Consider the following 22,702-nt stretch of genomic DNA (forward strand, 5'->3'; position numbering starts at 1 on the left):
CATCTAGTGGAACCACATCGCTCTCTCAAGGCTATGTCCAGCAAGGGGCGGCAGCGGGTGAGAATGCACATCCCAAGGACTGAAGGTCTACAGGTCAACCTGTCGAGTTCACGGGCTCTCCATCTCCGACACCACCCTAGCCCTTCCCTGTCCTGGTGGAGCCAGTCGCCTGCCCCATTCCCTCCCCCTGTCTGAGAAGCACGTGTCAGAAGCGGGTCTTTGAATGTCATGTTTATGCACCACCTTGATGCAAACCCTGCCCACCCAGGAAGCTGCTCCCCAGCCCCAGTGGATCCCCCAAGGCCTGGGATAGGGCAAGTGCCCCTCCCTCCTTCCCTCCAGGGTGTCAGTTCCTGCCATACTGTTGCTTAACCGTGGGCTCGTGCTGTGCTGAGTCCTGGTGTGTGCAGAGGGAGCATTTGCCCTCAGGTGGGGCAGCCACCACCTAGCCCTGCCCCCTTTCATTGTCCCTTGAGGAGACTGTGTCCACAGGTGTCTTGGGGGAGGGGTGGAGAGGTGAGCGATTGATTGGGCACGGAGTATGGAGTATACGGGCACTCCCCCAGCCCAGCGGGGTGGCCTGTGATAGGATCGCACTCCCACACCTCCCCATGCCCGCCCAGCCTCGGACCAGTATGGGGACAAGTGAGGGTTGCAGAAGTGATTTCAACAACTATTTGCTGAGCAGGGACTCTTGAGCTGGAGCCCCTGCTACTGGTGGCCAACTATGTGGACGAATCCCAGCTTACATGGGGCTCAGGGAGACCAGAGCAGTTGGGGTTGAAGTGAAGGGAGCACAGACCAGATCAGGGACGGGCTGGGGGCCCAACGTGGAGACCCTGGAAGACAGATGTGAGCTGTTGAGGCCAGAGGAAAAGCCGGTGGCAAAGCCTGTGGAAAGGCCTTGAGGTGAGAGAGCCGGCCTGGCTTTTCTAGTGAAACAAAAATTAGCTGGAATAAGATCGAGGTGGCTTGTGAAACTGGCAGTCCGCAGGGGAAGGACAAACCATGGAGGATTCTGGGCCAGGGAAGGACAGGGAGTCTAGGGCTCACCACGTTTCCCAGGAAGAAGGAACCACACTGATGGGACAGTGGAAGGAGCAGGTTTGGAGGATGATGCAGAGGCTACTGGGGACCCCTGGGCCATGCAGGGTGGGGGAGCCACTGCAGAGAGATCTGAGGCCATGGGGGCAGCAGAGGGGGGCTGTGGTGGGAGGCAGGAGGAGCTGGGGTCCTGCCAGAGAGGCTCATACTAAGGAAGAGAGGTGAGGAAGGGGCTGGGGGAGGGGTGGGGGCGGGGGGGAGAGTCAAGGCAGTTTCCAGCAGTTGGGGAGGTAACTTTTCAGGGGAGAGGGGTGTGAGGAGGGGACCGGGACTTTAGCCTCCAGACTCAGTCCCACTGCAGCAACAGAGGAGCAAACTGGTGGAACCAGAGTGGAGACACCTGCGAAAGGGGAGGCAGGGTGGGGGGCTGCTTGAGGTAGGAAAGGTTCTGACACCATGTGTCAAGGAGCCTGTCGAGGGGAGAACAAGAACATGCTGGGGAGAGAGCCCAGAGGTGGTGTCTAGGCGAGTGGGGCGGTGAAGGCCCCACTCCTGGGGGTGACTGGGAATGCCGTCACCCCAGGCTCATTCCCCCGAGGAACGTTCCGTTGCATACTTATGATGCACGAGGCTGTGTTCGAGGAACTGAGATACAGCCCTGAACAAACAGCTCCTGAGCTGTAGGACTGTGAGAGATCAAAGGGGATCAGGAAAGACACTTCGGACAGGACCTGGCATCAAATAAAAGCATCGTCGGTGTGAGCTGGTTTATTACTGTCACTCAGCACAAACGTGTCTGAAGGGCCCACAGGCAGCCCTCCCACCCGCCTGGAGTTCGAGGGACAGACCCGGCTCACAGGAGCCCAGCTCCCGCCCCCTGCCCAGGGCCCCCTACCCCGCTCAGAGCAGCAGGCCCAGGGACGGCTCTGCCAGGGGCGCGGGGTGCTCTCTGTGGATGGGGAAAGGGAGTGGGGAGGTCTCTCCAAGGTTGGGGTGCCGTGGGCTGCGGGAGCAGACACAGATGGTGCTGGGGCTTGATTGCTTAGATGTTCCGGTGGCTGCTCAGAGGGTCCCATGCCCCCCACCTCTGCTGTGGGGTTTGCGAGGATGGCTTGAAGGTGGCAGGTCCTCTAATAGTAGAGCTCCTGATCCCACCAGCCTGGGAGGGAGAGAAAGGAGACTCAGGGCTGCGGGATGTGGGTCATGGGCACCAGGGGCTCCGGTACGGATCAATGGAGGCTTGATACAGAGGGTCAAGGGCTCAGAGGTCAAAGGTCAGGGCAGCTGTTCTGAGGACGCTCCAGCCCCCCACCCCCAGGCCCCCAGTCTCCACACTCACTCCCTGGGCAACAGCGAACTCCCAGTTTCCGAAGCTCATCATAGACGAAGATGAGGAGGCCAAAGGGCATGGGGACCAGCCACCACTGGTACCTGAAGGCCCAGGCGAGATGACAAGGTGAAGGCTACCCCTCAAGTCTGTGTCCCCGTGCCCGTCCCTCTACTCACAGCTCCCGGCCCCTCACCGGATGGGCATGAAGTTGAAGATGTTGGGCATGCCGGGGCAGTAGCACAGGAAGCAGCCGATGCAGACCTGGAACACGATGGCGATCACCAGGATCCTGTTCCTGCGGGCGGGCGGGGTGGGACAGGCTCAGACCGGCAGGTGCAGAATAAGGCCAGGCCGTGAGGAGCGGGGGACGCCCCGACAGTGGCCACGGGTCCTGTCACATCTCCCCTTTGGCGGGTGAAAACGGAGGGGCCGGGCCGGGGGAGGCAGGTGGTGGGAGCTACCGGCCCGCTGTGGACGAGGCCCGGCAGCACCTGGCGCCGGCACGCTTGCTGGCTGCGGTGAGCCCTAGTGGGGGGCCGGTGGGAGCTGGAGCGGCGCGGAGGTGGGGAGGGGCGGGGCCGGCTGGGGACACCTGAAGAAGCCCTGCTGGAAGGCGGAGAGGCGGCGCGTCTTGCGGATGAGGACGTCGGCGATCTGGCACATCTCGATGCTGATGAAGAACACGGTGTAGCAGGTGTACTGCTGGTACAGGCGCTGGCCGAACGTCTGCGGGCCAGCAGGGAGCAGAAGTGGCCTGAGCCCGGACGGAGAGGGCCTGCGGCCATGAACCCCTCCCATCAGAGGATGGAGTCGGGGGAGCAGAGAGAGACCCCGTCGGCCAGGTTTGCAGGACCCTGGGCGGGGGCGGGGGACACAGCTGGAGAGCTTGGCCTTGCAGAGACTAGATGTCAACGCCGGGGCAAAGGGAAGCTCAGGCCAGTTGCTTTCACGATGAAGGAGGGATGCAGGCTTTCCCGCACACCCACAGGAAGGCACCTGGGGAAAGGGAGTCGGACTCCTAGGGCAGAATTTGCAAAGTCCAGCGACTCTGGTGCCCGGGCGGACGGCCAAGATGAGTGACGTGGGCCAGAAGGGCCTTCGGGGAACAGGGTGAGCAGCAGGAGTGTGGAGCTCAAGATGGTGGTGGGAGAGGCCCCAGAACCGGCAGAGAGTCCGGGGACCTGGGATGCTCCAGCTGAGCCCCGCCACAAGCGGACTGAGTGTGGGCCACCCGCAGGGAAGGTGGCACTGGGAATGAGGGAGCCACGGGCCGGGGGCGGGGGGGCCGGGGCTCACCCACTCCTGGCCGTAGCTGTCCTGCAGATCTTGTAGGTGGTGGTTCTCCCAGTATGGTCGCAGCCCCACACACAGCAGTGGGAACCAGCCCTCCTGGGCCATGGCCGTAAAGTAGTCAGTGAAGCCGGCAAATGACTGGATGGCACCTGGGGGACAGGCAAGGTGACACAGGGTGACAGAGATGGGAGACCTAGACAGGGACATGGTAAGAGACAAGGACATGGAAAGATAGGGACACAGAGAGATAGCCGCAGAGAGAGAGTCAGGGACACAGGCACACAGACAGTGAGGGACGGACACAGAGAGACAGAGACGAGGATCCCAAGAGAGATCAACAGCGATGCAAGAGACAAGGCACAGTGAGGGGCAGAGACCTGCCGAGAGACAGAGAGGGGGCACGGGGATGACAGCAGACACGGACTCAGAGAACAGCAGAGACCCAGGATCAAATGCCAACCCGGGGATCCAGAGTGAGCCAGAGCCCCTGTGAGAGATGCCAAGGCAGGCGAGCGGCCCTGCAGGGTACCCGGGGCTCCCCGGGCCCACGGGCACTCACCGATCTGGAAGTAGGAGTAGGCAGCCAGGGGCTCGTTGACCAACCGGTCGCGCTTCGGGTTCCGTGGACGCAGATGCATGATGTCACTCTCTGCCTTCTCGTACGCCAGGGACACGGACGGGAACTGGCCGGGAGCGGAAGAAGCCAGGGTGAAGGCTTTGCCCGTCCCCTACGTGCCAGGAGTCTCCCCTCCCTCCCTCCCCCCACCGCCCCGGTGGACAGAGACAGGACTGAGGTCGGGAGGCAGGTGACCGTGCGGGCACACCTGCCCGGACAGCAGGGACCAGGTGGCCCTCCAACGAGGCCGTGGTGCCATGTCCGTCCACAGCTGTGTCCACATCTGACCTGCCACCCATCTGCATTGGAACATCTGCATGCACCTCCCCTCCCCCCCACCTCTCCCCCTTACTGTTTTCGTGTCCCTGTGTCCCCTGTCTCTCCCTGTCACGCTCTCTGCAGCTCTTCTGTCTCTGTGCGCCCAGCTCCTCCCTACCCCCCACCCCATCTGCCCGTCACGGCACAACGGCCACAGAGTGGACCGGTCAGGAGCAGAGGCCCCGGGGCCCCGCACTGCCTGGCCTCCAGTCCCCGTGCGCCACTTACTGGCTGTGTGACCTGGGACAAGCCGCTCAACCTGTCCGTGCCTCAGTTCGCTCATCGGTAAAATGGGGACGATAAATGAATGAAGCCCCTCCCATAGAGCATTCCTGAGGACAGAGTTAAGGCAAGTAGTGCCTGCCTGACCCAGAGAAGACGCTATGCGAGCACCGTTGAGCGAGAAAGTCAAAAAGCCACGCACCCGGCTGCATTTGTGCCTGTACCTGTGGTTCTCTGTCTGTCCGTCCGTCTGCCTTGGGGCCTGACAGCGTCTGTCCAAGTCTGTTGAGGGATGTCTGTCTGTGATCCAAGCGTCGCCAGATGTGTGTGTGTGTGTGTGTGTGTGTGTGTGTGTGTGTGTGTCTGAGGGTCCTTATCTGAGTCCGCAGGTCTAAGCCGACCTGAGTGTCCACCTGTGCGGCCACGTCTGTACTTCCGCCTGGGACCACCCGCCTGCCCGCCTGTGCGTCCCCGTCTGGCTGCCTTTGCACCCTATGTCCAAGAGCATCTGCGGGCCCGTCCATCACGGCTGCCGGCGGGGCTGGAGACTCACGATGTCGGTGCAGAGCTCTATGAAGAGGATGGTGATGCAGCCGAGGGGCAGGGGCACGCTGACAGTGATGTAGATGAGGTATGGCGTCAGCTCGGGGATGTTCTTGGTCAGAGTGTAGGCGATGGACTTTTTCAGGTTATCAAAGATCAGCCGGCCTGGGGTGGGGGGTGCGGGGACAGCCTCAGCCTCCTCGCTGCCCACTTCCTCCTGTGCCCACGCCATCGCCGCGCCCCCCCCCCCCCCGCCCAGTCTCTGCCCCGGCTCGGACCCTGCTCCACGCCTGTCACAATGGAGGCAAAGTTGTCATCCAGCAGGATCATGTCCGCCGCGTTTTTGGCGGCGTCCGAGCCGGCAATGCCCATGGCCACGCCGATGTCGGCCTTCTTCAGGGCTGGGGAGTCGTTGACACCATCCCCCGTCACAGCCACGATGGCCCCCTGCCGGGGGGGGGGGGCAGGGTGGTCAGGGGGAGGCCCACCCCTGGGCCAGCCCAGCCCACTGGCCCGCCTCCCTCAGCAGAGTCGTACCAGTCGCTGGCAGCTCTCCACAATCACCAGCTTCTGCTGGGGACTGGTACGAGCAAACACCATCTCAGGGTGAGTACGCAAGGCCTCGACCAGCTCTGACGGGTCCATGTCCTTCAGCTGCATGCCATTGATGACGCAGGCACGGGCATCCCTGGCGGGGGGAGGGGGATCACCAGGGCCTCAGTATGCGCGGGCTGTGGGAAGAACCACGGCGAGGGCAGCAGGGGCTTACTTCCTATTGACTTGGTCCACAGGTACACGGAGGCGGGCGGCAATGTCCTCCACCGTCTCGCTGCCTTCCGAAATGATACCCACACTGGCTGCAATGGCCTTGGCCGTGATGGGGTGGTCACCCGTCACCATGATCACCTGTTGGGGAGGGGACCATCAGACCCTTGATGCCTTCAGTGCAGCCCACTCTCCCCGTCCTCCCTGCTGGCCATCTACTGATAGACCCATTCGCTTATTCATCCACTGAATGTCAGGGACAAAACAGACTAAAATCTCTGGTCTCGTGGAGCCAACTCTCTAGTGCAGGAGAGAGAAGAGACACAAACTAAGGGGACAAATGATACAGCCCTTTAGGAGAGAGGAAAATTAAGCTGAGTAAAGGGGATGGCAAATGTCAGCTGGAAAAAGAGGTGTCGATTTTAAGTGTGTCCGGGGAAAGCTTCATTGAGAAGGTGACATCTGAGCGGAGGTCTGAAAGAGGCGAGAGAGTTGGCCACATGAAAAACGGAGGGAAGAGTGTTCCTGGCAGCGGGAACAGCCAATGTGAAGACCCTGAGGTGCGAACGTGCCTGAACTGTTGGCGGAGCAGCGGGGAGGCCAGCATGACCGCAGAGCAGTAAACAAACGAGAGGTGGGGGGCTAAGGAATAAGCTCAGAGCCCAGCTCTCACAGGCCTTAGAGACCACAGGGAGGACGTGGGTGTTGTTTGCCCAGCCTTGGCTCCCCAACTCTCGATCTGTCTTCAGGAACCAGGGTTGAAGTGAGGTCTCTGGCCAAGAATGAGCAAGTAAGCCCAGACCTGGTCAACCAAGGTACCCCCCCCCCCAGCCACATGACTGGTTCAGAGAGGAACATGTGACCCAATCTGGGACAACAGCAGAAGAGGCACTCTTTTTTTCTGTGGGGTGGCTAAACAGGTGGGATGTAGGTTGGAGCTTCTGAGGGTGGTCATCTTTCTCGACCAAAATAAAGGCACTGGTCGAGTCCCTTGAGAATAAAGCCATCAGAGAGAAAAGTAGAACCGAGACATGGAGAAAGGCAAATTCTTAATGACACTCAGCTCCTAGATGCAGCTATACCTGACGCTTCAGTCCCCAGAACTTTTCCATTTCATGAATCGATAGATTTCCTTTTTTGGTTCAAACCACTTTCAGGGAGTTCTCTGTCACAGGGTTCCTCACCCCCAAATACTGCTGTCCTCTGTTCTCACCCCTGCCTGCTCCTCTCCCTGGTTGCATACCCGGATGCCTGCCGTGCGGCACTTGAGCACAGCATCGGGGACGGTGGCCCGGGGCGGGTCTATCATGGATACAAGTCCCGCAAAGCACAGGCCACTACTTGGAAAGTTCATGGCCTCCACGTCGAAGGCATAGCCAGGCGGGTAGTCCTTCTCACTCAGGTACAGCTGGCAGAAGCCTGACCAGAAAACGGGGAAGTCAGAGAGGAGGGCTGGGCAGACCCTCGCCTAGCAAGGCCAGGTGATGAGTGACATAACCAGGCCCCTCACACCAAGCACCTGTGGATGCCTGACCCTGTGCTGAATCCTTCACATGATGTGAGGCTGTTAGCATGCTCGTGTTGCAGACAGGGAAACTGAGGTCTAGAGAGGGGATATTTCTTGCCAGACGAAAGATCCAGAATTGAGCCACAGGTTTGTGCCTCCCAGGGTTGAGGCAGGGGTTAGGGAAGTTTAGGAGTCAGGACAAAATGTTCAGGGAGGTCAGAGGTCAGGACAAGGATTGGGAAGTCTTGAGTTGAGGCAGGGACTGGGGAAGGTCAAAGGGTCAAGAGGAGGACACTGAAAGGTGGAAGTAAAAGCGATGGCAGGTCAACGTTGGGGCAGGAGCTGGGAAAAATCAACAGATGTCAGGCCAGGATAGGGAAGGTCTCAGGGAGGACAGGTGGGGAGGGGCTGGGTCAAGGTAGAAACTGAGGCTGGACAGGGGTCAGGACTGAGACAGGGAAAGTCAAAGGTGAGTGTGTGCACTGGGGCAGGTTAGCCGTCAGCGGGGGATGGGAAAGGTGATGGTGAAGGCTGGGCCGGGAAGGCTGGGCGGGGTCTGTGCTAGCTCCTCCTCGCCCACAGGTTCACCATCTACTGTGGGGGCTCACCGAGCCCGGGCGGGGGCGGGGGCGGGGGCGGGGGCGGGGGCGGGGGCGGGGGCGGGGGCGGGGGCGGGGGGGGAGGGGCGCTCACCAAGCACGCGTTCACCCAGGCCTCCCAGGCTAAGGTAGGCAGTCTGGAAGGCCTCACGCCATTGCTCGTCCAGCGGCAGCTCCTGGCCCTTGATGAGGATGGAGCTACAGCGTTCCAGCACGCGCTCGGGGGCGCCCTTCATCACCAGCACGTGCCGGGGGTCCCGCGGGTCCTCCAGCGTGTGGATGGACAGCTGCGGGCGAGGAGGCGGACGGCGTCTAGGAGGCGGGCAAGGGGCGGGGCCTGGGAGAAGGGCGGGGCTGACGGCTCGAAGGCGCCGCGGGTAGAGCTTTGGGAGGGTACTGGCTGGGGGTGAGGGGCTTGCGTGCTGAGCAAGTCCTTGGTGGGGGCTGAGGGTTAAGGGGCGCAGTAAGGAGCCTGGGCGCCGGGAATGGACAGAATTAGGGTCGGAGTTGGGCTGGGGCAGGATTTGGATTGCGAGCTACCCCACGGAAGCCTAAGAGCCGGCGGTGAGCCGCCGGCTAAGGGGGTGTGGGTGTGGCCTGCCCGTAGGTGGGCAGCGGCTGTGGGCGGGGCGGGAGATGCGGGTGGGGTTTGGCTCGGAGAGGGCGGAAACTGAGAAGCCCCGCGATAGGCCAGCGCTGCGTGTGGGGGTGGGGCCCGAAGTGGGCGGGAGGAGGCCGTGGGCGGGGCCGGGCCCGGCGAGCGCACACCTGGAACTTGTTGGTGGAGTTGAAGGGGATCTCGCAGACTTTGGGGAAGCGTTCGCGGTAGCCCATGGCGTTGCCCAGAGTCAGCTCCGAGAACTTGAGCAGCGCCGTCTCAGACGCGTCCCCGATCACTATGCGCTGGAAGCGGGGGCCGGTGTCAGGGGCGAACCTGTCCGCACCAGGCTCCCGGGCTCCCCCGGAGTCCCCCGGGGTCTCACCTTGGGCACGGGCACCGCGTCCTGGCCGGACTTGAAGGCAGCGCGGTTGCACAGGGTGAGCACGCGGCATAGCGCCCGCCAGGTCTCCGAAGACTGGTCAAACGTCTGCCCTGGAAGCCAGGCGTCCAGGCTGGGGCCGAGAGGGGGCTCCGCGCGGGGCCCCAGGCCCGGAGCAGCTCTCTCCCATACCAGAACCGAGCCCCTCCCTCTAGATTCAGGACAGGGTCCCCTCCCAGACCTGGGTGGGACCCAAACCCTCCTCATACCCCTGGACGGAGCCTTCTCTCCAGACGCAGTATTGAGTTTCCTAGGACCCCCGATACCAAGCCGCTTCGCAGAGCTGCAGCTTCATAGACCCTCTCCCCTATCGGAAAGGAGCCCCTTCTCCATTCATGCAGAGCCCTCCCCAGGCTGCTTTCAGTCACCTCAGAGCTCCCTTCCTAGTCTACCATCTACCAGATCCTGCCCCAGCCCCGTCTCCTCCCACCGCCACACCTGACTGGTCCTCCGTAGTGTCCGCCGTGTGGATATGGTTGTCGAACCAGAGATGGGACACAGTCATGCGGTTCTGAGTGAGGGTCCCTGTCTTGTCAGAGCAGATCACTGATGTGGAGCCCAGTGTCTCCACCGCTTCCAGGTTCTTGACGACACAGTTCTTGCTGGCCAGCCGCTTGGCTGTCAGGGACAAGCAGACCTGCCAGGAGGGGTGAGAAGCGCAGGGAGCCTTGACCCCAGCCACGGTACTATGTACACAGCATCCCTCCACAAAACCCATGCTTTTCTTGCCTCAATGTTTTCCTCAGCCTGTGCTTGCCACCTGGGATGCCTCCCCAGTCGGCCCAGAGGAACATAGCCAGGCCCCTCACTAAGCTGCCCGAGCTGAGGTTCTGTGAGTTCTCTCAACAACACAACCACACCGAGAAAACAAACGTCCTCTGAACACCCCCTGGGGCTGGCCTTGCCCTGGGTGCTGACTGCTGAGGGCTGCCCACGCTGGACCTCAGCCTCCTCCGGTCAAGGATGCGGCCTGTTCACCTGTGAGTCCTCAGCGTTCAGTACAGGGTGTGGCCCAGAGCGGCCTCGGTGAGTGGCTGCTGAATGGATGGACAGATGGAGGGCTGAGGGGTAGGGAGGATGGCTGAGGGAAGGTGCGTGGGGGGGAGGTGAGTGGGTGGAGACGGCCAGACATGATGGAGGCAATCCTGGGGGAATGAACAGACAGATGGACGAGCCTCCCGGCTCTCTGCACCTCTCTTCCGTCTCCCCCACTCACCGTGACAGTGGCCAGCAGCCCCTCAGGCACATAGGCTACCACAATGGCCATGAAGAAGACCATGGCCCGCAGGAAGGTGTAGCCAATGCACATGGCCACCACAAAAAATGTAGCGCCGAAGAGGATGGCCAGGCCTGCGATGATGTCCACAAAATGTTCGATTTCAATAGCGATGGGTGTCTTCTCGTTCTCTACTCCCGACGCCAGGGACGCGATGCGCCCGATGATGGTGCGGTCACCTGTGTTCACCACCAGGCCTTGGGCTGTGCCTGCAGCGGGGCCAACAGGGCACCTCAGGGCCGGGCGGGTGGGCGGCAGTGGGGGTGTGCCCGCCGCGGGAACCGAAGGGGGTGTGGCGGTGGAGCTCAGTACGGGCCGAAGAGGGGCAGGGCAGGCAGCGGGGTTGGCTTGGGGCAGGGGGTGGGCGGGCAGGGGCCTCACAGACCCTCAAGGCACATGGTGGAGAAGAAGGCGATATTGCGGGTCTCCAGAGGGCTCTCGTGGGTACACTCGGGCGAGCGGGTCTGCGGCTCAGACTCTCCAGTCAGCGACGAGTTGTCCACCTTGCAGCCCTGCGCCTGGAGGATCCTGATGTCGGCTGGCACTCGGTCCCCGCCTTTCATCTCCACCAGGTCGCCCACCACAAGCTGGTCCGCGTTGATCTGGAACTTGTCCCCATCCCGGATCACAGTTGCTTGCTGTGGGGCGGCGGGGGGGGGGGGGGGGGGGGCAGGGGTGGGCGCCAAGTGCAGGGGAACGTGGGGAGGGGCAAAGGGGAAGGGTTGAGAACCTAAGGGGCGAGCCGGAGGCCACGGGTGCAGAGCAGCTTGGGCCTGGAGGGAGAGCCCACACAGACCCAGGAGCCACCCTGTGCGCCGCCGCCCCCCAGGGGTGCAGACCCGGACCTGAAGTGACCGGGCTGCAGGACCCACCTGGGGCACCAGGTTCTTGAAGCTGGCAATGATGTTGGTGCTCTTAAACTCCTGGTAGTAGCCAAAGCAGCCGGTGACCACGACCACAGCGATGAGGGCCAGGGCCAGGTACAGCTGGGTGGAGGTGGGAAGGGGGTGGATTAGAAGAGGCTGGAAGGTCCCTGCACAAGCCCCCCCCCCGCCTGCTCCCTGTCCCCTGGTGTTCTTGGGCTCACCCCTGGGGTTCTCCCTGCTCTGCTAGAGAGCCACATGTTTGTGTGCATACTCTGGGGGCTCCACGATCATGTGCCAATTTCCAAGTCCCTATGTCCAGTGTCTCCCCACGTCTGTGTACCTCTAAGTCCCCATCCTGTGTCACATGTCCTGTGGCTTTCAAACCCCTGTCCAACACCACATGTCCCTAAGTCCCCATGTCCCTTGTTCTGACCTCTTGTCTGGCATCTCGATATTCTCTGTCTCTGTCTCTGTCTCTGTCTCTGCCTCCTTGTCTGGGTTCTGTTTCTTGGCACTGTGTCCCTATGCCCTTGCGTCCCATGTCTGAGTCCCATGTCCCCTGTGCCCTTGGTCTGTCCCATGCCCTCTGTTTCCTGGTCTCCTATCTTAAGGATCGCGTTTCCACGTCCTTGTACCCCCACCCGTGTCCTCCATACCGGAGACCCACTCTCCAGGTCCCCTGGGACCTGTGTCACTGGGGCTGCCCCACATCCCAGTGGCCTTCATCCCTGCATGACCCCATGTCTTGACTGCATTTCCAAGTCTCCGCATCCCCATCCTGTGGCCCTCGCGTCCTGAGTCCATGCTCCATGTCCTCTCCCCGCCCCCCTGGCCCCGGTCCCCGTGTCCCACACCCGCCGGCAGCATCTGCCACTCACATTGTCGTCGGTGGTGAGGTCACCCTCACTGGCCTGGATGCCAAAGGCAATGAGGCAGATGGCAGCAGCCACCCACATGAGGCACTGCAGCCCGCCCGCCAGCTGCCGGGCGAACTTGACGTACTCGGGGGTGCCACGCGGCGGCCGCAGAGCGTTGGGTCCGTCCCGCAGCAGCAGCTCGGCGGCCAGGCCGGCAGACAGGCCCTGGGGACGGGGCGGGCGCTCGCCGGGGTAGCTCTTCTGTCTCCTCCCCCCACCCGGCCCCGTCAGTGTTGTTCCTCTTCACTTCTGTGTCGGTCCTCGCCTCTGCCCCCCCCCCACCTCCCCTGTGTCTCTCTCATCTTTCTGCCTGGCTCTCTCTCCCTGTGGTCTCTGCTCTGTTTCTCTCTTACCACTTTGTCTCTCTCTGTCTCCGTCTCTCTGCCTCTTTTTATCTGCTTCTCCTACTCGGTCACTCTCCCCCCCCCCCGCAACTCCTCTGTTTGGCCCTTTCTAATGCATTTCTCCCCTTTTCTCTCCCCCCCTTGCTCTGCACGCACCCCTCCCTCTGCGCCCAGCTCACCTTGGTCGCACTGGTCCGGTACTTCTGTTCCAGCTCGGCCACGGACAGCTGGTGGTCGTTCTGGGGGGGGGGGGCAGGACACTCACTGTCCAGCTCTCACCAGCCAACGCTCCTGCCCCCCGCCCGGCCCCCCAACCCCATGCTCACAATCTCCATCTCCTTCTTCATGTTCTCCAGCTTCTCCTTCTTCTTGCCTCCTCCCTTGTCCGCCTTCTTCTTGCTCATCTTGGCGGCCATGTCCCCACCAGGGCCAGGACCCAGCTCTACCGAATACATCTCGTAATTCTCCTGGGGATGGGAGGAGGGGGGAGGCATCAGATCCCACACCCCTCCAGCCTCCATCCCCCCAACCCCTGACTCGGGGCCCCACTCACTGCCTTCCCCATGGTGCCCGGTGCAGCCACCCTCCTTTGCCAAGACAGAGCCTAGGGTCTGGACCAGCCCTGATATACCCAGGGAGGGAGGGGTGGAGCAAGACTGGCCCGATTCGAGCTGATTGCGGGGCTCCTTGGGGTGACCTCCAGGCCTAAGCAGCTCAGGCATTACCTACTGGGCTGCCCCAACCTGCCCAGACCCATCTCCACCTGCCACTGAGATCAGGGGACCACTGAGTAGGTCCATAGTAACAACAACAACAACAACAAGAAGAGCAAACCATATGGTGCTCATTATGTGCCAAGCACTGGGCTGGGGGCTTACCTGTATTAACTAATGGAACCTCCCAACAACCCTTTGAGGCGAGGACCATTCTTACCTCCCCCTACCATAGTGATGGGGAAACTGAGGTGCGGGGAGGCTAAATCACTCGCCTATTGTCCCCCAGCTACGATGGGAAAGAGTCGGGACTCAGAACCGGGTAGCTGGGCTGCGGTGTCCTCTTCCAGGCCACATTGCCCATGTCCGACTCCTGGAGCGGGAGGGTGCTCACAATAGTGGTTATAACAGCTTTTGTTTAGGGAGGACTTCCTGTGTCCCGGGTCTGCCCAGGGAGCTTTGTGTGAATGTTTCCTTAGCTCCTCACAACAGCCCTTTAGAAAGTTATGGTCTCTCATTAGCCCCCGTTGTACAGATGAGGAAACCGAGGCACAGAGAGATCAAGGACTTGCTCTAAAGCTGCGATGATTGGGACGCCTGGGTGGCCCAGTCAGTTGAGCATCTGCCTTCGGCTCAGGTCATGATCCCAGGGTCCTGGGGTCGAGTCCCATGTCGGGCTCCCTGCTCAGTGGGGAGTCTGCTTCTCTCCTTCTCCCTCTGCCCCTCCTCACCCCTGCTCGTGCTCGCTCCCTCTCTCTCTCTCTCAAATAAATAAATAAAATATTTATTAAAAAAAATAAAGTTGCGATGACTAAGTGTCGGGAAGAGGATTCCAGCCCAGGTCTGACCTCAGAGCCTGGCTCTCCCGTGGGGGCCACTGACAAAAGAACTCAGACCTCACAGCAGCCGCGGCAAGTATGCGCCGGGCACTGAACACATGTGACCTCCGGGGTCCCCACAACAAACCCCCATGTGGGCAGCACTATCATTCCCGTTGTGCACAGGGGGAAACCGAGGTTTGGAGGGGTTCAGGGAGGGTCCCAGAGGTGCCCCACGCCTCCAGCTGTAGCCATCACAGCTCTGTGGTTCCTGTCTCCACCCCAACCTGCCCGGATGGGGAAAGGAAGGTGCAAAGTAGGGGAAAAGATGGGTCCAAGGCTCCTAGCTCAATCTTGGTATTGGTGCCAGGTTTGAGGTCCCCCAGGCAGGGACCTCTGTGGGTAGCAGTGAGGGGCTGGACTGCCGGAATGGCAGGTTCTTGATATCTCCTGCATGGGCCGCACAGGTTGGACGTGTCTGATAAGATAATTGCCGGGGCGACGTCCTTCTCTCCTGGGGCAGGTCACCTGGGAAAGGCTAAGCTGCTGAGCAGCCCAAGCTCCTCCCCACAGCCACCCAGCTGGTCATCCCAGACTGCTACAAGAGACCCCCAGAGAGGAGGCAGGTGGGATGAAGTCACACCGACAATGAGTCTGCCCTTACAACGAGTCCACTCATCTCTCTGAGCTGCACATGTGAAACACCGTGTGTCTCGTCACTCCCCTGCTCACGACCGTCCAGAGGCATCCCTTCTCCCTCAGAATAGACTCCAAAATCATTCCTGCAAGACCTAGCCCTGGCTCACCTCTCCTGGCTCAGTCTCTACTACAGTTCCACTGACACTGGCCTTCTTGCTGTACTTCCTACAGGTCAAGGTCATTCCTGCCCCAGGGCCTTTGCACTTGCAGTTCCTCTGCCTGGTGCTCTCTTCTTTAGATACCCGCATGGCTCTTTCTCGCTGTGAGGTCTCAGTTCAAATGTCATCTCTTCAGAGAGTCCTCACTTCTACTATTGTACCCCCATCAGGCCCCATCCCCTACAACCCTTGTCCCAACCTGACACTGTATTTTATTTTCATTTGTTTGGTGTCAACCTTGTCACACTAGAAGGAAGACTGAGACTTGGTTGTGTTTGCTGCTGTATGCACAGCACCCGGACCAGTGCCCTAGACACACTGTAGATGGTCAGTAGACACTGTCCGATGCGGAATATTCACGAACAAACCTGGAGCATGGGGCAGGCCCTCGGGAAGTCTGTCATTGGGAGCTCCTCGGGTGCCTCTGGCTCTCTCTAGCTCTTCCACCTTGCCCACTAGGCCTCTACCCCTGCAAGCATCCAGAGCCTGGGGCAAATACAGGGTTGTGTCTGCACAGATTCGGGAACTCCACAACCTAAGTCACAGGGGGGAGACTGAGACACCATCACTGGCAGCAGGGGGCCGACCTTCCATATGTGGAGACCTCTGTCAAAATCAGGGACTGTCCTCTACTCTCTGCCCCATCTGTGGCTCCCCCCACCTATTTTTTTCTTTTCTTAGTTTTATTATGTTAATTTTCAATGGTTTATTTTAAATATTTCAGACCCACAAGTTATAGGGGTAGTAAAACAAAGACCTGCCTGACCTTCAGCTAAATTGAATGATTTTCCCAATTTGTGGTTTCTAGAGAGATGAGAGAGAGAATAGATTCTTCTTTTTTTAAAGCTCAGGCTGACCCCCTTGAGAGTGAGTTGGAGACGGGAGGCTTGTTTCTCCACGAACATGTCGGCATGGGTCTCCCGTGGATAAGGACACTCTCTTACGTAACCGCGGTCCAGTGGTCAAATCCAGGACGTTCACATCGAGAGGACATTAGGAACTAATCTGGAGAATGTATTGGAACTTCCCACTTTCCGTCTCGTGTCCTTTTCTTGGTCTGGGATCACACTTTGCACTTAGCCGTCATGTCTCCTTGGTCTCCTCCAATCTGTGACATTTCTTTACTCTCCTTCTCTTTCATGACCTTGAAATTTTGGAAAAGTATCAGTCACTTGTGTTGCAGAATTCCCCTCAGTTTGGCTCGGCTGACGGCTCATGATCAGATTCAGGTCGTGCGCGTTGGGCAGGAACACAGCAGTGATGTGCGCCCTCCTCAGAGCTTCCCAGGCAGGACGGGCCCCGTTTTTGAGTCTTGAGGCGGTCTGGAACAGGGGGGACGTTTGGAGGATACCCAGAGGCTTAAGGAATGACCAGAGGGCTATTCTGTGATCTCTTTATTTTCTATTCAAAAACACTGTCACAGGGCCACCTGGGTGGCTCAGTCGGTTAAGCATCTGCCTTCTGCTCAGGTCATGATCTCAAGGTAAACCCACAGGGAGCCTGCTTCTCCCTCTCCCTCTGCCACTCCCCCCCCCCCCCCCCCGCCCCGCCCCGCCCTGCTCGTGCTCTCTCTTTCTCTCTCTCAAATGAATAAATAAAACCTTAAAAAGAAAAAAAAACTAATGGTCAGAATTGGATTTTTCTTTTTCCTGAGAAAGAGAGGGCAGAGGACAGATTTTAAATGGCTGGTGAATACTGAGCGGGTTTTAAGAGGAATCTGAGCAAGAGTCTCCTAGAATCATGACCACACACTTTTAGGGACTCAGCGCCCTACAAGGCCTGATGGGATCAGATCCCTGGCTGTGCCTCCTTTCCCGTGCCTTCCCCCATCATGCTTTGGGATGAAGCCCACACAGCCCTTCTGTTTATCAAAATCATCATTTCAAGATCTCAGCCCGTGAAGCTTCCTCTGCCTGAAATAAATACTCACCCCGCTCCCTCCCCACACTCAGCTACTCATCTTTCATGCTCTCGCACAGATGTCCTTCTCTCCAGGGAACCTTCTTGGACCACGTACCAGCTGGGTCAGGTACCTCCCCTGGGCTCCCAGAGGCCCCTAGGCTTCCCTATCCCTGCCCTGACCCCTCTGACCCATAATTCCTCCATCACGAGCCTGGCTACTCTGGGCGGTCACCATGTGATGACGTCTCATCGCCCCCCTGGACGCCTGAGGACAGGATCCAGGATGTCTCAGTCGCTACTGTGTGCCCTGTAGCACCCAGCCCAGGGAGTGTTTGCTGAGTGCAAGAACTCACTGTGACCGTGACTTCTGGTTTGTGTTTGGATTCTCCGATAAGATAGTGGATTCAGCAATGCCCTTCGCCTCCTGGTCAGGTCATCTGTCCCGGCCATCTCCAGGCCCCGGAAAGATTGAAGAGAGGGGCAGGGCAGGCAGGAACCTTGCTTCTCCCTCCTTCTCAAGCTGGTACAGGAGCAGGCAGTGGGTCAAGGAGTCAGGGACAAGGTCTGGCCTCAGCCCGGTCTCCTGCGTTCTGCTCCTCTCCCAGCTTCGTCCAGATGTGGAAAGGTCAACCACCCTCAAGAAATTTGCCTGACTGTCCTCATCTGGGATCTTAAAATCACATCTGGAACCCAAGCATCTCTCCCTCCTCTGCTCCCACCTCCATCCCTTCCTGCCTGGACATCACAGCAGCCTCCTCCCCAGTCCCTCCCTCGTCTCCCTGCTCCCTTCCCTGCCCCCCTGCAGTCCGCCCCCCACCCAGAGCCAGAGGGAGCCTGTGAACCCCTGGGGTCTGGGCTCTCCTGGCTGAACCCTCCCTTAGCTCCGCCTGACTCTTGAAAACAAAGTCTGCATGCTGGTGCCCAAACCCAACCCGGGTCTGGGGCCTCCCAGACCTCCCCTCCTCCTGCTGCAGCCACACTGGCTCCCTGCAGTGCCTCAGACTCAGCAAACAGCCTCCCAACCGGCCTGTGCCTGTGCCCTTTCCCTCCTCTTGAAATGCTCTCCTCCCAACACCTGCATGGCTCCCTCTCTCCCTCCAAGGTCTTTACACAAATGTTGCCTTCCCAGTGTGAGCTCCTTGACTAGCCGAATTAAAAACTGCGACCTGGGGTCCCCCTGCACCTCTGTCCCCATTATTTTCTCCCGTACTGGGTCATTGCTCTTATCTGTTGGGTTCCTTGTGTGTTTTCCGAATCCCTCTGACAGAAGGTGAGCTCCATGAAGGCAGGGATTTTTGCCCGGTTTTTTTTTTTTTTTTTTTGGACTGATGTCAAACAGCAAACAATAGACACTCAATAAGCTTTTGTTGAAAGAAATAAAATAAATCTCAGAGTCCCCGAGACACCCCACAGCATGCAGCAGCACTCCTAGCCACAAATAGTGACATGGACATGTGGTCCCGCCTTGGGATGATGCTCTTGGTCCCCCAAAGACACACTAGCCCAACCTAAAGCAGAGGGACAGGCTCAAAAAGACACAATGACAGGAAGCCCATGATAACAGTGATGCTCATTGAGACCTCACTGCCCTCAGCCCTGGCCGAAGTGCCTCGCTTGTGTGAGCTCATTTCATCCTCACAACAACCTTATGAGGAAGGTACTGTATTTATCCCAGTTTTACTGTGAAGAAACTGAGGCGCAGAGAGGTTATACAACTTGCCTAAGATCACACAGCTAGTAACGGGCAGAGCCAGGATTTGAACCCAAGCAGCCTGGCTAGAAATTCCTCCTGTGTGAGTATACAGAATCACACCAGACACCATTTCACAAAGAGGCCTCCCATCAAGACTATACTCCGTTCCATGATTTACAGAATGTTGACTGAGCATCTGCTATGTGCCAAGGTTTTGTTAAGCCCTGAGATTTGCAGGGAACAAAACAGTCATGGACCTGCTTACACTCCAGCGTCCCGAAGTAATCAATAACAAATGAATCTTTACTGGCAAATGAGAAGAGCATGAAGGAAAATAACAGGGTACTTGAGGAGAGAGGCAGAGGGGAGGAGGCTGATAGACTACGGTATCAGAGAAGGGGCTCCGAGGAAGTAACACTCGAGCTGAGGCTTCAAGGATAAGGAGACAGCCAGGAATAATCTGGGAGAAGGAACAGGGAGAACAAAGGCCCTGAGCTGGGAACAGGGTGATAGTGAGGGTCAGCAAGGAGCGGTGGTGGAGAATCTGGATACGGTTAGTGAGGGGAGGGTTAGGGTGCAACGTGAAGGCGGGGGTCCGTTCATGTGGGACCTTGTGGACCAGGGGGAGGAGTTAGGATTTTAGTCTAGGAGCAGCTGAAGGCATTTGAGATTTGATCAGAAGAGAGGCATGGTCAGGACTGAGTCTGGAAGATGCCCCCACTGTCTGTCATGTGGAGGACACTCAAGGGGGAAGCTGAGATTAGAAGCCCGGGGAGGAGGCTGGGGGAGGGAGGCTCAGGAGATCGCCTGTGGGGACATGGGCTGGGGCAGGAGGTGTCTGGCCTGGGGCGGGGGGCTCCCCAGGGTTGGGATCCAGGAGAAGAGGTAGGTTTGCGGAAGGGCTATAGCCTGTGTAGGAATTGGGGGACCAGGAAGCTATGGGACAACTGCAACTTGGAGCTTCTGGAAGAAGCTGGAATTGGGAACTGTGATGAGGGCCTTGCCAGCGCAGGAAGAGTAGAGTGAGCTAGGGATGGTGAGACAGCCTCTGGCAAGGGTGGGGAGAAGAGCAAGGAGGGGAGCTGAAAGATACAGGAAGAACCGGGAAGGGGTGGGGGGAGGGGGGCAGGCGGCAAAGGAAAAGGGAGCTTCCGAAGGAGGACGGGTTCAGCAGTGTTTTGCATTCCTGAGTGCCCCCAGTGCCCGGCACACAGCAGCTGGTTCACTTGCTGCTGAATGAGGGCACCCATGGGCGAGCTGAAGGCAAAACTCTCATAGATACAAACCCTGAGGCCTCCAGGGCCGCATATTATGGCCAGGGCAGGCCAACTCCCCCACTCCCCACCTCTGGCAGGGAAGCTTGAGAAAAGTAGACTTAGAAAGGGTATCCTTGGAGGGAGACGCATGCAAAAGTTCAGAACGGGGCTCAAAAGCCAAGAATGAGGGTGTGAAAGGTAGGCCAGAAGGGGGAGCTCTCCCGCTGAACCGCTCCAGGTTAATGACAGGAAGACCAATGAAAGACTCCTCAACAGGAAAGAATGATCAACTACCCGCGCCAAGGGGAAAAGAATGTACGTTGCATCTCCCACAAGAAATACACACACACACACACACACACACACACACACACACACACACACACACACACACACACACCCGCCAAGGGGAAAAGAATGTACGTTGCATCTCCCACAAGAAATACACACACACACACACACACACACACACACACACACACACACACACACACCCGCAACTCAGCCAAGGGGAAAAGAATGTACGTTGCATCTCCCACAAGAAATACACACACACACACACACACACACACACACACACACACACACACACACACACCCGCAACTCAGCCAATGAGAAACCACCATCACCCTGGACTCATGCTTTTTTTCCAATGGACTCGGGTTCAAAACAACCCCTCCAAGGGCGCCTGGGTGGCTCAGTCCCTGAAGGGTGGGACTCTTGGTTTCTGCTCAGATGATGATCTCAAGATTGTGAGATCAAGCCCCGCATCGGGCTCCGCCTTGGGCCAGGAGCCTGCTTAAGATGTTCTCTCTCCCTCTCCTTCTGCCCCTCACCCCGCACCACAGGGGCGCAGGTTCTCTCTCAAAATAAACACACAACCCCTCCAAACTTCCTCCTCCTTCTCCATAAAATAACGGTCCTCTCCTTTGTTTGCCAGACTTGCCTATGGTTTTGTCATAGTTTGCATGTCCCAAATCATAATTCTCTGTTATTCCTGAATAACCCATTTGCACTGGTAAAATAATGTTTTATTTTTAAGGTTAACAAGGGGGTATAGGCCTCTTGATCCAGTCGTCCAATCCAGGAGCCAAAATTCATAGATGGGGCGTTGGGGGAGGCGGAATGGGACTTCTTTGGTCAAAGTTTCTTCCAACTGCCAGCCAATAACAAAGGCAGAATCAAGAAGTAAGGCTGGACCGACCCAATCAAGAAAGAAGGTCTCTATCCACTGTCAGCTAGTAGGTAAAGAAGAACAGGAGGGTGGGGTGGGGCCAGCATAATCTGGATGGTGGAAGTAACCAGGACCCCCTGTTCACTGTCAGCCAATCGGAAAAGAGAACAAAATGAAGGGGCTGAACCAGTGGCTTCCATCCAGGGCAAGATCCTAGGCTAAGCCCCTTGGTTTTCTTTTCTTTTCTTTATTTATTTATCTGACATGGAGAGAGAGTATAAGCAGGGGGGAGTGGCAGAGGGAGAGGGAGAAGCAGGCTCCCCGCTGAGCAGGGAGCCCGATGCAGGACTGAATCCCAGGACCCTGGGATCATGATCTTATCAGAAAGCAGACACTTAACCAACTGAGCCACCCAGGTGACCGGGATTCCTACATTCTTGCCCACATTTGATGACATCAGTCTTCTTACTTTTAGCCATTCTTTGGGTATATAACTGTATCCCACTGTAGTTTTAATTTGCATTTCCCCAATGACTAAGGATGTTAAGCACCTTGCACATGCTATGGCCATGTGGAAATTATATTTTCTGAAATTCACATTCGCATCTTTCCCATTGGAGAAAAAAAATGGACGGCCTGTTTTTATCTTATATCATTTTTTTTCCAATTTGTGACTTGCCTTTTCACGTTTCTCGTGGTCTTTTCATAAGAAGAAGTTTTAAAATTTGTAAAATCCAATGATCATTTTTAAATATTATGCTTAGGTTTTCTGTGTCCTGTTTAAGAAATTTTTATCTACCTATCCAAAGGTTATAAATATACTCTTTTATGTTTTTGGATAGAAACTTGATAGCTTTAGCTTTCTTATTTAGGTCTAGGATCCATTCTGAATTAATCTTGTGGCCACCATCCTGGACAATACAGTTCTAGGTTGAGATTATGAAAAAAAAATAAGATATGAAATAAGGAAGGGTTCAAGATTAATTTCTTCCTATATTGATAATACAGTTTCCTTAGCATTAATGGACAAGACTATCTTGTCTCCACTATATTGAATTGGTACCTTTGTCTTGTTAAGAAAGAAACCACAAACCCTAAATGGCCACTTGTTCTGAGCCCCACATCAGCAAATCAGGACTAAATACCTAACCTGATTGCAGTTTCAGCCTCTCCCAGGAATGTGACTTTTAACCAGTCATTCTTGCCAACCCGCCAGTTATTTTACCAGCAAAGATGGGTTAATTCGGGAATAACAGAGAATTGTAATTCAGGACAAGCAAGCTATGACAAAACCGTACGCAAGCCTGGAGAACAGAGGAGAGGAAAGCTCTTTTACAGAGAAAAGAGGAAATTGGAGTGGGGGGAGTACTGTTAAAAACAAACGGTCCTTTGGAGTTCTAAGTACAGTGCCTTTTCATTGGCTAAGTTGTGAGTCTCTCATTGGCAGGGCTATTGCCGGGGGAGGAGGAAACTTTTCTTCTTCCTGCCCTGATAGTCAGGTAGTAGCTAAGGTAGTATTGATTTCCAAGGTACCACTTTTCCTGTGGGGTCTGCAATTGACAAGGACAATTGATAACAAGAAGTAGGGCATGAGACCTACCCCTTCTG

The 22,702-nt window shown here is 57.5% G+C and overlaps 1 protein-coding gene across 1 annotated transcript; it reads right to left on the reverse strand.

The window, feature by feature from the left end:
* Nucleotides 1-1,810: 1,810 nt before the first annotated feature.
* Nucleotides 1,811-13,245, reverse strand: ATP4A (ATPase H+/K+ transporting subunit alpha). Its single transcript, XM_027617396.1, has 22 exons — nucleotides 13,234-13,245; nucleotides 13,007-13,147; nucleotides 12,860-12,919; nucleotides 12,298-12,501; nucleotides 11,426-11,539; nucleotides 10,939-11,191; nucleotides 10,494-10,762; nucleotides 9,716-9,914; nucleotides 9,221-9,330; nucleotides 9,006-9,140; nucleotides 8,332-8,524; nucleotides 7,375-7,550; nucleotides 6,136-6,272; nucleotides 5,904-6,054; nucleotides 5,645-5,813; nucleotides 5,377-5,531; nucleotides 4,227-4,350; nucleotides 3,671-3,816; nucleotides 2,967-3,100; nucleotides 2,568-2,669; nucleotides 2,384-2,475; nucleotides 1,811-2,203 (listed from the first exon to the last, which is right to left on the reverse strand). Exons 1-22 carry the CDS (start codon nucleotides 13,243-13,245, stop codon nucleotides 2,175-2,177), a joined length of 3,105 nt encoding a protein of 1,034 aa, XP_027473197.1. The 3' UTR covers nucleotides 1,811-2,174.
* Between the last annotated feature and the right edge of the window lie 9,457 nt (nucleotides 13,246-22,702).

This window comes from Zalophus californianus, chromosome 17, assembly GCF_009762305.2.
Source record: "Zalophus californianus isolate mZalCal1 chromosome 17, mZalCal1.pri.v2, whole genome shotgun sequence".
NCBI lineage: Eukaryota > Metazoa > Chordata > Mammalia > Carnivora > Otariidae > Zalophus > Zalophus californianus.